This window comes from Pteropus medius, unplaced genomic scaffold, assembly GCF_902729225.1.
Source record: "Pteropus medius unplaced genomic scaffold, Ma_sr-lr_union100, whole genome shotgun sequence".
In the NCBI taxonomy this organism is placed as follows: domain Eukaryota; kingdom Metazoa; phylum Chordata; class Mammalia; order Chiroptera; family Pteropodidae; genus Pteropus; species Pteropus medius.
Genome location: NW_024346667.1, coordinates 5,693,011 through 5,707,225, shown reverse-complemented (window position 1 = coordinate 5,707,225; position 14,215 = coordinate 5,693,011). Strand labels below are relative to the sequence as shown.

At 37.3% G+C, this 14,215-nt stretch overlaps 1 protein-coding gene and 1 pseudogene across 9 annotated transcripts in view; one reads left to right on the top strand and one right to left on the bottom strand.

Annotated features, from left to right (window-relative positions):
• TRIM2 (tripartite motif containing 2) overlaps positions 1–14,215 on the top strand; it is a 127,486-nt gene that overhangs the window by 77,554 nt on the left and 35,717 nt on the right. For 5 of the 9 annotated variants that reach the window (XM_039875926.1, XM_039875931.1, XM_039875929.1 and 2 more), the window contains exons 2-3: positions 3,142–3,326; positions 6,280–6,517. In XM_039875926.1, coding sequence (XP_039731860.1) covers positions 3,142–3,326; positions 6,280–6,517 — 423 coding nt within the window. Of the gene's footprint in view, positions 1–3,141; positions 3,327–4,562; positions 4,618–6,279; positions 6,518–14,215 lie in introns of those variants that run through there. The other 4 variants (XM_039875927.1, XM_039875933.1, XM_039875932.1 and 1 more) reach the window with 2 other exon arrangements.
• LOC120613676 (uncharacterized) lies at positions 544–643 on the bottom strand (annotated as a pseudogene).

Here is a 14,215-nt window from a genome sequence, read left to right as displayed (position 1 = left end):
GTGGGTATCCAGTTATATTCAGGCAATGATCGAGTCCTGGCAAAGCCTCCACTTGGGGATCTTTGGGAGCTGGAAACCTTTTGTGCTGATTCTAGGAGTCCTGAAAAATCCAAATGTCTTCAACAGGTTACTCATGATAGATCTGTAATATTGTCATGATTTTAAATTAATGTTAATGAGTAAACTTAATTTACCATATAAATTACCAATGGTAGCAAAGATTCTCATCCACTCTAATGACAATCATAAAATTAGAATGAAATGTTTTTATTTCAGTTTTGGAGAATAAAAATGTCAGCTCAGGAAATTTCATTTAGTCAACATATATAATTTAATTAAAACAAATATTTTTTTCCTTGCTCTAAATCCAAAATTCTAAAGTTAAAAAAAAAAAAGAGTAAAATCCAATATGGTCTTTTCTCTCTGCATTTTTTAATATTCAGTATGACTGATTATTTCAAAGAGTAACATGAAAAATTTCAAAAGCTATTCAAAATAAAATTATTTTTAACTGCTTTTTGCTGAAAAGTTTATTGTAATTTTTAAAATAAGGAACATGTCATGAATTTGCATGTCATCCTTGCTCCAGGGCCTTGCTAATCTTCTGTATCATTCCAATTTTAGTGGTGCAGAAGTGAGCACCCAGTAATTTTTATAAGTCTCTCTCTCTCTCTCTCTCTCTCTCTGTGTGTGTGTGTGTGTGTCTCTCCCTCTCTCCCCACCCTCTCTCTTGCCCATACACACACCAGTAAAGCCTTAAACTTATTTAAGATTAGATATCATTGACTTTTCAGATAAGGCAGAAAACTTGCAATCTGAGCTTTCTGATGCCCTGATTTTACTGGATGACCTTGAGCAAGTCATTTAAACCCTTAGCTTTGGTTTCCTTATCTTAAAGACAGGCAAATCCATTCCTTTATTATTCTGAGGTCATAGGGATGTGGTTAAAGAAAAGCAGACAGAAGTGCCGACATTTTGAGCTCTTGAGAGATGAGCTCCATTTAATTCAATGAATATCATTCTCTACTCTAGTTCTTTAGGGAGACATTCTATGAAAGTCTAGCAGATAATACTGGCTAATTAGGTGTCCACCTACACTGTTTAACTAAAGCAGTGAATTCTATTTGAAGGAGACACTCTTGTATGTCAAGTGCTTTCACAAAGTTCTGTTTATTTATCATGCTCTTTAATGAACTTATCTTAAAGGTATAGTGTCGGAAAATGAGTGTGTCATATGTGTAAATAGCAGAATTTTCTTAACGAAAATTGACATACTTCTTAAAAAGTTCGTGATTTGGTGGGGAGAAAGAAAAACTATCATTTATATTTGGGAAAGCCTGTTACCTTTAGAAAGTATAGAATTGTTAATTCTATAAATATAGTATACTTCCCAGCTTAAAGCACAGGTTCCAGGCCATGTTGAATTGTTATATATAAACCAAGCTTCCGTAGTACAGCCTTCTTAAAACACAAGGTCAAGGGAGGTGTGGTGATTTAAGGAGTAAAAAGGCCATGGGTTTTAGAGACATACACACTTGAGTTTGCATTCTGGTGTATTTCTTAACCGAGCTTTTTTAAAAAAAATCTTGTAGAAGATTTTGCAAAGAGAATTTCTATTGGAAATTGGAGGACTGTGGACACCTTACCAAATATTTAGAAAATTAGGAAGTGAATTTTAGCTCAGCCTTGGTTTGGGATAGAAGCCAGAAGATCTTCGAGGTGGTGAAGGAGCCGTGTCTTACGTCAGAACTTTTTCTTCCCTTATTCTCTCATGGACCCTCCGCTTTCTTTTCCTTTTCCTTCTTCTAATTCTCCATTTCTGGCATTATCCCGCAGTAATTGAAACCTCCTCTGAATGAATTCCCTTCACCAGGTGCCTCAATGGCTACACGTGAACACCACCAGACATTTCTTAGACTAATAGGGGCTAATAATAGGGCCTTTGTCCCTGATCTATGGCAAATACATTTTAGTATAAAATTTATAAACCTTTAGTTCTGAAGAAAACACTCTGAACCACATACAAAGTTTTTAATTAAAAATTTTAATTATTTCTATCCTGCATATTAATAGTATGTAGGGGAGAAAAAAAACTTTTCTCTATACTCTTATGTTCTGTGTCTGAGGCCTGTGGATTAAACAGACAAAAGGCATATTATCAGGAGAAAAAGATGTACAAATTTTATTGATATTTTATTTTTCAAAAACAGATACTATATTTTATTGAATTTCATTGGTTTAATATTTTTACTTTCATGTGCATAAGACTTCACAGAAAAGAAATAAAAACCCAAAGACATGGTTAAACCTGGAAAATTTTATATAATATTTTAACGAAGGGCGACGAATTGTAGAGAAGTGATTAGACAAAGAATGGGGGAGTTTGGACTCCTAAGGTCAGTAAATTGTAGGAAAGTGACCAGTACATGCATGGTAGGTAAGGGTTGTTTAGTAAGCTTTGTTATGCAGGCTCTTCTTAGTGCCGTTACCAGTGATTAACAGTCTTCTCCTTCTCCTGATATGGGACAGTGAGGCATCTTTACAGATAGGAATTTATACCCTGGTTTTAGGCAGATAGGAGAGAGCAGAGAGCTCCTCTCCTGTGTCTCCTGTTTCTTAGTAGCTTTTTGCTCAAAATAATCCTTATATCAAAGTACTGTATTTGGGGTTGGTATATTTTGATCCCCATGAAATACAATAGTTGGGAAAACAGTCTATTTTTATAAGACTATTCTATTTAATATAGACCATAAAAGGATGAGATTTTAATAAGACTATAGATATATATTCAAATATAGTCATGGCTGAAGACATGAACAGGCATAGTTAGTTATGTAAGTATTTAATATAACTCAACTACCACTGCTCTGAAACCCAGCAAGCATACCTCTTTGTACAACATACCTTCTAATTTCTTTTGTTTGCATGGTGAACCTGTGATTATTCTGTTGATTTTCAAACAAACAGGAAGCTCACTGTACTCCCTCTATAGCAATGAGGGCTGGTTATGGTCATTTTAAAGTTACTAACATGACATTCTATCCGTAGTCATAAAATGATGCCTATAGTGAATGAGCCAGTGATTGATGTGCACTTATAGATTATTAAATATTTTTCCATTTTGGCTTTTCCGTCTGACAGCAGCAGCGTGCAGGGTCAAAGACAGCCGGCCCCCCATGTCAGTGGTCTAGGATGGCCAGTGAAGCCACCAACATCCCAAGTCCTGTGGTGCGCCAGATTGACAAGCAGTTTCTGATCTGCAGTATATGCCTGGAACGGTATAAGAACCCCAAGGTTCTCCCCTGTCTTCACACTTTCTGCGAGAGGTAAGCCCCTTTTGTGCGCTGAGAAGGGCGTTTCACAAACTGACTTCCTACAAAGGGTTCTTTCCAGAATCTTCAGTTAACCTATAGGAAACAATGAATCTTTTGTGCTTCTGATAGATATTGAGAAACAGAATCACGAGTTGCCAATAATTTGCTTTATTTCAAGTAATTACAGATGGGAAAAGCAATTCAGTAGCTCCTCATTCATTTCCATCGGAGATAGAGCATTAAATATTTTAAGGTTTAAAAAATTTTTTAAATTTTCCCTTTGTTCTTTGTGAAACAATTTTTGCCAACCACAGTTTCCTCATAGAGGGTCTTTGGTGAAGGCTAATTAAAAATCTGTCATTTCTTCCCATATAAAAAATCATGTAAAATGCCTACATAGATGAGGGTTAGATAAAAAGAAAGATCTTCCTTTCAAAGATACTTCAGAAGACACATACTAATGGCATATTTGAACATTATGATGTTTCAGATGAAGAAAAAACTATATATGTAAGAAATAATTATAAATTGCCAGAATATGCAGTTTGCTAAATGTGAAAAATACATTTTCTTATTTATCTTTCTTGAACAGTTTTTTCCTTTGAGTTAATCATTTATCAAAATACACCTTTACCTCCTTGTTCAACTTATCACATAAGCCGTTAGGTACAGAAAGATGGTTAGTAATTAGTTTATCTGTGGCCTAATTAAAGTATTTTTCTAGTAAGGTTATACATTTTTCTTAAAAACAAACGTGGTCATTATGTTTTATAGCATTATGTTATATGTATTTTCTATTATTATTTAATACACATAATTAAAATGCATTGCTTCTTATTATGGAACAGGAAATTAGTATTTCGAATGGCTTCGAATCAATACTAATTACATTTACCATCCAATTTAACACATTTGTTGTCTGATGGAGCGTGCTTTGAGTTAATTTACTTTGGAGGGTCTCAGTTGCAACAGAAAAACCACATCTTTAATGGTAATGAATGGAGGGAGAAGGTAGATTTGTTACTGGTAGTTGTGGTCTTTTGTTTGTTTGTTTTGCTTTATTGCGCATTGTTTTGTGTGTGTGTGTGTGTGTGTGTGGATACAGCGTTTTTGTTTGTCTTAGTGGTGGTATATAAAGCATCAATACTTTTTACTTTATTCGTTTTATACTTTGGCTTAAGTATTTTGTAATTCACATTCCAAAATGGATAAATGGAGAGTGATTTTTTTCCCTCTCTCATTCAATAGGTGTAGCTAAAACATGAATCCCAGCTAATTGTCCATGTGTCCCTGAGCTTGCATGGTAAGATCATTATTTGATTTACAGCAGTCGACATAGCCTGGTGCTCTTTATATACAGCACTGAGAGCCACTCAGTCCGAGCTTGACAGAGCTGCTCCATTCCCTAGTGTTCAGTGCCCAGGTGAGAAGTGACACTTCTGGGCTACGCTGGGTCTGCCCCCTGCCCTCTCTTTTAGGTCTAGTCCAACCTGCCTACACGAGATGGAAGTGCTATTCATTGAGATAAGAAGAGGATGCAGTTTAGGGGACAATTGTGAATTTAGTTTGGGAAATGTTGGGTTTTAGAACCTGTGAGACATCTAAGAGGAAATATCAGGAAGACAGCTGGCATACAGATATGTGGCTCAGAGGAGGTATTTGTGGGAAGAAATAGAAACATGGAAGTGTTATGAAGTGTGATTAGCCAGGCACACGGATATATATCTCAGGGAGAGAAGAGTGCTTACAGTGGAGCCTGGATTAACTCCAAACTGTACTGACTCAGGAAAGATAGAGCAGGCAGAAGGAGAACTAGGTGAGTGTGGTTTCATAAGCTAAGGAATGATAAAGTTTCAAAAAAGAAATTGCGGGGAGAGAGGGGCGTAGTGGTCAAGTTGGATGAGTGCTGCTGAGATGTCCAGTAAGACAGGATTGAAAAATGTTTATTGCATTAAGACGTCATTAATGACCTTTGCAAAAGCTATTTCTTTTCTGGTTTTGATCCACCCCTAGTTACCTCTGTGACATATGGAAGGTCAGTTAACCTTCTTGATGTTAGTTTCCTCATCCACAAAATAAGGGCTTGGTGGTGAAATTATTGGTTTTCAAGAAACTGGAAAACAGTGTATGGTGTAGTTATTTAGAGTTTGATCCTGGTACCAAATTGCCTTGGTTTGAATTCCCGCTCAGCCCTTGACCACCTAAGTCCCATGGGCAAGTAACATAGCCTCCCTTTGCCTGCATTTCATCAAATGTCTAAAAGTGATGACAATAGTTCCTACTTCATAGAGTTATTGGAAGAACTTTGAATTTGGTAGGCAGTATATATGTTGGTCGTTAGTGATACATTTCATTAACTAAATGAATTAAGTTGATGCCTGTTGAGGAGAGGCAAGAAGAGATCATGTCAGTGTGACTCTGGGTGTCCCATTCCTGCTTCAAACAAAACAATTCCACTTTGATGTGTTTTTAACAGCCACAATTTGCTTACTATGATTTGGTATACAAAAAGCGTTTCAACAGTAATGAAGTAACATGCTTCTCCCAACTGTAAAAGCCCACAAATTCATGAACATCAGACTAGATATTCTAGAGCAACGCTTCTCAATCTTAAGGTATATACAAGTTAGGCCTGGAGCGAGACCAAAGAGTCTGCATTTCTTCCAAGCTCCCTGGCGAGGCCAATACTGCTTTTCCATGGACCACACTTTTGTGTGTGTGTGACAAGGCTCTAGAAAACACTACCAAAGTCAATGACAATATTCTCTTTCTTGACAGGGCCAGTGTGAGTACAGGTTATCTCTTGGCTTCTGAAATATTCTTTTCCTAGTAAAGGAGACTGCAAAGGGAGTTTCTGCAGAGTAACCAGTGTAAGCACTGAGATCATGCGTGGTACCTGCGAGAAGCAGCCATCTGTTCCGTGAGCCTCACTGAGCTGACAGTCCTGCTTCTGCTCCTGCCACAGGTGCCTGCAGAACTACATTCCCGCTCACAGCTTAACCCTCTCCTGCCCAGTGTGCCGCCAGACCTCCATCCTGCCCGAGAAGGGGGTGGCTGCGCTCCAGAACAACTTCTTCATCACGAACCTGATGGACGTGCTGCAGCGGACGCCAGGCAGCAACGTTGAGGAGTCCTCCATCCTGGAGACCGTCACCGCGGTGGCTGCGGGAAAGCCTCTCTCTTGCCCAAACCACGATGGGAATGTAAGTCACTGCCTGGCAGTATGACTGCTTTGATTTGGGTGGGCTTCAGCCTCTCAGAGGTTCTCCACGACAGCAGAATTCCACCTGGAAAAGGAGTAATTAAAAAGGATGGTTACCAGCCAGCCTCAGACTATTTTGCCTGCTTCCTTTCTCTGACCAAATTTATGTATATAATAAAATCAACCTTCATTAGCACATATTGTTGGTTTCCCCAGGAGAGCAAGCCCATAAGTGTTCATGAGCTGGACGTACACTGACCCACATAAACATCTGTGTAATAAATTATGGATAAAGATTTAATAATAGATAAGTTCTGCAAATCGAAGATGTTTATTAAAAATGTTCATTACAGTTATTTATTTTTCTTGTAAGGGAAATTTTTTTCATGTTCCATTAGACACTATTCCTTAATAATAAATAGAATTTGAAGATATGTGAGTCCCTGATAGTAGATTATAGATTATGAATTCCAGACATATTTCCTGCTACTAGAAAGCACAATAACTTATAAACTCAGGGGGACCTGCATGTACTATCAAATAACTGATTCACAATGGCTACGTAACCTGAAGAGGCAGAATTATGTGGTCGCTAAGAGGGCTGGCTTTAGAAGTAGGCTGCCTGATTCGAATCCTGTTCTTTGACTTATTCTCTACGTCAGCTTTGCAAGTTTATTAAATGCTCTGTGTTTCACTTCCTCATCTATAAAAAGGAAGTGATCATGGTATTTATAATATAGGATAATGGAGTGAATTAAATGTTTAAATCATATAAAGCATATAGTAAACTCTTGATAAATGTTAGCTATTAAAATTATTTGTGATTAATAACATTATTCCTTTTTTTCTTTGTATGATGACCACTTCAAAGGTATTTGAAACTGCTTATAATATGAGGCTCAGGTACAGTAAAATCACTAAAGCAACCAGGGATTGTTAAAGCAAAGCATTTATGACTAGCCACAACTACTGTTTATTTGCCTCATTTCATACCCCTCTTTCTGCCCACTGTGCAATCTCAACTTCACTGGCCTAGGCCTCACCAAGTGGTTTCCCACCTCAGGGCCTGGCTGTTCTCTGTTCCTTATGCCTGGAATCCTCTTTGCTCTCTCTTTATGTGACGAGCTCATTCTCATCCTTCACGTGTCAGATTTCTCCGACACAGAGCAGCCTTCTCTGACTGCACTGGGGCAGGCCACCTCTGGCACCCAGTTATCTGCCACTACATCACTTTCTTGATTTCCTTCATGGCATTCATTACCCTCCACATGCCTTTATTTCTATGTTTGCTGACTTATTGATCTTCTGGCTTTTCTTTTAGAAAGTGAACTCCAAAAGGGCAGGGACCATTATACCTCTAGCACTAAACACAGTATCTCATACATGAAGGTGTAGAAATCATCCCAGATAAGAACGAGCAAAGGCTATGTATTCTGAGCTTGCTATAATGAGGAGTCAGCCACCATCACTTTTGTTTGGGCAGAGACTCAAAGGCAGGCAGAGGAGTGGGAAAGCTCAATAGTCGAAAAAAGGGAAGGCTTCAGGAGTGCTCTGATGGGATGCTGTTGGCATGGGGAAGCTGGAGGCAGGCTTACTAGAAGGGGACATCCTGCATGATTGGTTGGGGGTACATATTTGTCTTTCTCTGATTGGTCCTAAGTTGGAAGCAGGGACAGAAATTAGTAATCACATAATCAGTAATCAAGTCCTAGCCATTTGGGGACAGTTATTATAGAAGTTATTGTTTAGCTTTTTGGCTTGTTACTAGAGATAGCAGTCTGATTTCCTATAAATCTGACTTACAGCAGGCTGGCTTTCTGAGCTGTTTAGTGTAGATATGGAGTCAGTCTTCTGGGCAGGTTGTGGGTCAGAGTTCTATTTTTACATATGGTCAAGCCATTGTCCATTTGTATATTTAGTCTCTCAGAAGTCAGTCAGTACATATTTGTTGAATGAATGTGCCAGACACTATACTTGGTTTCCTACACACCACTCTGCAAAGTAGCTGTTAGTTGCCTCCATTTTATTGATGAAGAAATAGACTTGAACAATTTAAGTCACAAAGCTAATTGATACATTATAAAAGCTAGGCCTGGAGGAAATAGCACCTTGAACTTTTTGAGAACCAAAATAAGAAAGACATCATGGATTATCTACCTTTAATTATTTGATTGAAAGCACACCAGGCTATCAATAACTATAGATTTTCCACATACTATATTCCAAAGGAAAGTAACCGTGTAAGTTTTGTAAAAGGAACTTTAAATAGTGCCTTCAGAAACAGTTTGATTATTCTTATGACCATTTCTCACAGTGTCTCTTAATGAATACTGAGGCTGTCTCCTTCTGGAGCTCACATTCTAAATACTAGTCTGGGAGAGCATTTTGATCAGCTACAAGTCCCCTTAAAGTGTCAGCCAGGCATGGAGCTCTCTGGAGATCTGACTTGATATGAGAGTAAAGTTTAAGAAACATTTGGAGACATACTGTAGACACTGGCCTAAATTTTGGATGGAAAAGGCAATCATGTATATTGAGAAATAATGACAACTAAAAAGATTGCATCAGTAAGTAAAGGTAAGAGTGTCGTGGAATTCAGGAAACAGTTTGTAGCTCCGTGTCTCTAGAGCATGTTGTGGTGGGAACACAGGTGGACTGGAGAACGTAGGAAGGAGCCCGGAAAGAGAGGTGGGGAGAAATGGTAAATGAGCTATGAATGCCATTGAGAAAATGTTTGACCTAAATTCCATACGCAGTGGGGAAGCATTATAACCTTTAAACAGGAGATGGATATTTTTCCGGCATTAGGGAGGAGTGGCATAGCAAAGACTGGAGGCTGTGGCACCAGTTCTGAGTTTATTGGATTGTCCCTACTGGAGATGATACAGGTAGAATCAGAACAGCATCGATGGAATTGGAGAAGAAAGGATGACTTTCAGAGAAAAGATTAAGTACTTTTACTTGAGAATCTGCCTCCCACAAATCAAAAGGCATATGCTGAAATCTGTTCAACTAAACTATTAAGATTGTGAGAATTTGAGCAATTAAAATTGGTTATATACTAGATCACAAAACAATTACTATATTTTTCCAAGTGTAAATGAAGTTCCTATACCCCAATGAACTCAAATTAGATAATAATGTGCATTATGAAGAAACCTCAATCTTTTTTTAAAGTGCATAATTATTTAATCAAAGAAAAAAATAGCAAAATTAAACTACAAAATGTCGAAAGTAGAAAACATCTATTAAAGGTATGGAGTAAAAGTTACATCTGTACTTGGGAAATTTTATAGTTTTAAGTATTTTCCTTTATGAAGAGTTCAATTCAAAAAGTTAAGAAAATCAACAAAATATATATATGGAACACAAAAGAAAGAAAATAAACTTAGAATTTGAAAATAATAAAATAATTCAGTGAATAAATCTAAGAGCTTCATGGTTTTTTTAAGTATGGAATAAATGTTAGCTATTAAAATTATTTGTGATTAATAACTTTATTCCTTTTTTTTCTTTGTATGATGACCACTTGAAAGGAATAATGGAATAATCAGGTAAAGCAACAAATGGAAAATATAAATAAGTCAAAATAAGACTAAGAGATACTAATAAAAACAAAAAGAAGATTTTAAAATGAGTAAATCAATTCTGTGTGCTAAAGGCTAAGATATTAAAGTCTGAATGAAGTGGATGGTTATCTAGGAAATTATAAAAGATCAAGAAAACCTGAGTGAACTGATAATCTTGAAAGAAATTGGTAAAGGTTAATTTAAAACTGAATTCCTTCGAACCCATATAAAACAGGTATGATTCGTAGTATGTATACTTCTGAATCATAAGAAAAAACGGCAAACTGCCCAGTTCACTTAAGATCTACTCATAACCCTGACACCAAAATCTAGGAAAGGCAAAACAAGAGGAAAAGTATTAATCATTCACTTTATGAAAGTACCTGCAAAATTCTTACAATGTAGAACACTTATAAATTAAGAAAAATATGAACATCACAAAAGAAAATGGGCAAAAAATTCAGAAGATTTATGGGGGATATATAAACAGCTAATAATCATATGAGAAGAAAATGCTGAGCTTCACAAATAGTCAAATATTCTCAAATTAGCCACAATTTTTAAAGAAGATACTAATCAATGCTTACAAGGAATGGTGAGGTATTTTTATGTGCCACGGGTGGGAGGATAAATTGCTCTTCAGAAAGTGTATGTCGATTTGACATAAATGCACTAAATGTTTTATACAACTTCTTATCCTTTAATCCAATAATTCCACTAACTGAAATATTTCTAAGAAATGGCTAGAGATGAGAATAAAGATTTGATATAAGAATAGTAATTGAAAATTTTATATTATAGTAAAAATTAGAAATAATCTAAATGTGCAATATTAGAGGAATGGTTAAATTATGTTAAGTTCATATTACTGATTAGTGGGTAGTCATTAAAGCTGATGTTTTGGTAACAAGTGACATTTACACCAATATGTGAACATGCTTGTGTGTTTAGTTTGTTTTTTAATTGGTAAGACCACAATATGTATGTAGTATAGAAAGGAGAAAGGTATTCTGTGCAGAAGGGGCAAAGTGACAGAGAGAATGGAAAAGCAGACTGTTGTTCTCTACATGATCACAGAGTTCCAGGAGCCGGGAAGTGGTGGGTGATGGAACAGAGAACCAAGAAGACCAGGTCTTAGAGGACACTGAATACCATTTTAAGGAACTTGAGTCTGGCCTTAGTGTGGGAAGCTATTAAAGGATGTTAGCATTAGAATGTGCAGGTAAGATTTGCATTCGGCTCATTTCAGAGTAGCTAGAGATGTGACAGGGAGGGAGGGTAGACTTGAAGGAGATGAGCCTGAGGCAGGAAACCACTTGGGAGCCTGCTGGAAAATCCACAGAGGGAGCGTGATCCAGAGCAGCTGGAGCAAGACTGGAGAAAAAGGTCATGCCTGAGTTGACGGGTGGCCTGATGGGGACAGGATGACTCCTAGGTGTCTAGCTTGGGTGCCTGAGGAAGCTGTGGTGCAACCAACTGAAATAGAGGTCAACTCTTTAAAATCACTATACATTTTTATAAGGGCATTCAAACTTAGAGAAATTTTGGAAAGAGAAGTATGTCATTCATTAATGCCTGAGAGGCAAATAGAAAAGAATTCCTAAAGATGCAATTTCCTGAGCATGCCTCACAATAGAGACCCCTGAATGTCACGGGCTGCTAAGTAGAAAATCTCTCAGAAATACTAATTCCAGCAAAATTTAAAAATCCTTTAGGTTAAAACTTTTCTTTGTCTTTCTACCAAACGTATCATATCAAATCACACTAAAAATGAAATCTATCTAAAGAGTTTGATCCTCCTTGAGGTGAATGAATCTATTTAAGATGTATCCTGAGCACTTCCTCTATGCTGGGTCATTATGATTCTTTGAAATTATAAAATTTATAAACCAGCAAGAGGCCTTGGAAAATTAGCAGCATATGTCTTGAATCATTCTATTGTTTCATCATAGATTGCAGGAGTTCACTGCTACTGCTTTGAAACAGGAGTCCTCATTGCATATTCAAGCCAAACACATGCAATATTACAGACAAATTGCTGCACTTAATTGCCATGGGTAAATCTTTAAAAACAGTTCAAGCGTCTGAAGGTTAATAAAATCCGGTAATTAACAATAAAGCAGGATGTTGCTGTCATAAACTGCCTGGTGCTGATTAGCACATGTGGATGAAAGCCTGTCATTTGCTTTAAGTGCTGTGACACAATCTGTCTTCTAATTAAACTGCCGTGGCTACATTGTCCAAATACAAAGAAAAATGGGAATAGCGGTCAGTGATTTAAGAGGTTCTTTGCACTTAAAGCAGACACTTGAGCTCATGCCTCGCAGTCCCAGAACATGAATGATTATTAAACCCTGTCGTTGCTTGCTTAGGCCTTACTAACGAGGATGTTAAGAGATGCGAAGGAGAGATCCTCATTGAGAATGCCCTGCTAGTAGCAAGTCCCCGCTTTCAGAAGTCTCAGCATTGCCTGTAAGGACCTGACTATCCTTTTCAGCAGTTAGCAATGCATATGGTCCTGGCCATCTTTTCTTCTAATGAACACAAATGATGACTACCTGCCAACAACAACAAGCTCATCCTGGCCTCTGGCCCACCCACTCCTGGAAGCACCAGCATCATCTCATTCAGGTTGGATGAGCTTCAGCCGAGTTGTACACGTCACACAACTAAGTCTCAGCTTGAGTCAAAGCTGTCAGAACCCAAGCACAAGCATTTGAGAATGACTAGTTGTTGACACTTCAGAATGATTTCAGAGCCTTTGCTTCTCAAGAAACACTTAGGATACTGAACCAGGGACAATGACCCAAGTCTGCTGCTGTCTCTTCAAAGTTGCAACTAATTTTTTAAAAATCAAAGTAAAATTCACATAACATAGAATTCAACATTTTAACCATTTTAAAGCTTACAATTCAGTGGCTGTTAGTATATTCAAAAGGTTGTACAAATATCACCACTGTCTAATTCCAGAACTTTTTCATTATCCCAAAAAGAAACTCCACAGCCATTAAGCAGCCACTCATCCTTCGCCTCCAACACCTGGTAACTACCCGTCAGCAGCCTGTCTCTCTGGATTTGTCCATGTGGACACTTGGTATAAATGGAATCTTACAAAATGTGGCCTTTTGAGTCTGGCTTCTAGCTCTGATCATAATATTGTCAAGGTTCTATATCGTAGCCTATATCAGAACCTCGTTCCTTTTTTTTTTTCAGCTAAATAATATTCCATTGTCTGGATACACCACGATTTGTTTATTCATTCATCAGTTGATGGACATTGGGAGTTTCCCATTTTGGCTATTATAAAAAATGCTGCTATGAACATTCGTGAACAAGTTTTTGTATGGACATGTTTTTAGTTCTCTTGGGTATATACCTAGGAGTGGAATTGGTAGGTTGTAAGGTAATTCTATGTTGAACTTTTGAGGAACCACCAACTGTTTTCACAGCAGCTACACCATTTTACATTCCCACCAGCAAAGTATGGGAGTTTTAATTTTTCCATATTCTCACTAACATTTGTTATTATCTGACTTTTTGAGTCCAGCCATCCTAGTTGGTGTGAAGCAGGTTTTGTATCCTACAACTTCGCTGAATTCACTTGTTAGTTCTAATTGTGTGTGTGTGTGTGTTCATTAGGATTTTCTATATACAAGATCATGTCATCTCTGAATAGAGAAATTCTTACTCCTTCCTTACCAATTTGGATGCATTTTATTTCTTTTCCTTGCCTAAATGCCCTGGCTAGAACTTCCAGTACATTGTTGAATAGGAGTGGTGAGCCATCCTTGTATTGTTTCTGATCTTAGGGGGTCACCATGAAATATGATGTTACCTGTGGGTTTTTGTAGATGCACTCTATCAAGTTGAAGAAGTTTCCTTCTATTTCCAGTTTGATAAGTGTTTTCATCAAGAAAAAGTGTTGGATATCGTCAACTGAGATGAGCCTGTGTGTTTTCTCCTTTATTCTATTAGTGCGATGTATTACATATATTGATTTTTGTATGCGAACCACCCTTGCATTTCGGGAACAAATCTCATTTGGTCCTGATGTGAAATCCTTTTAATATGCAGCTGGATTCAGTTTACTAATATTTTGTTAAGAATTTTTGCATCTATATCCATAAGGG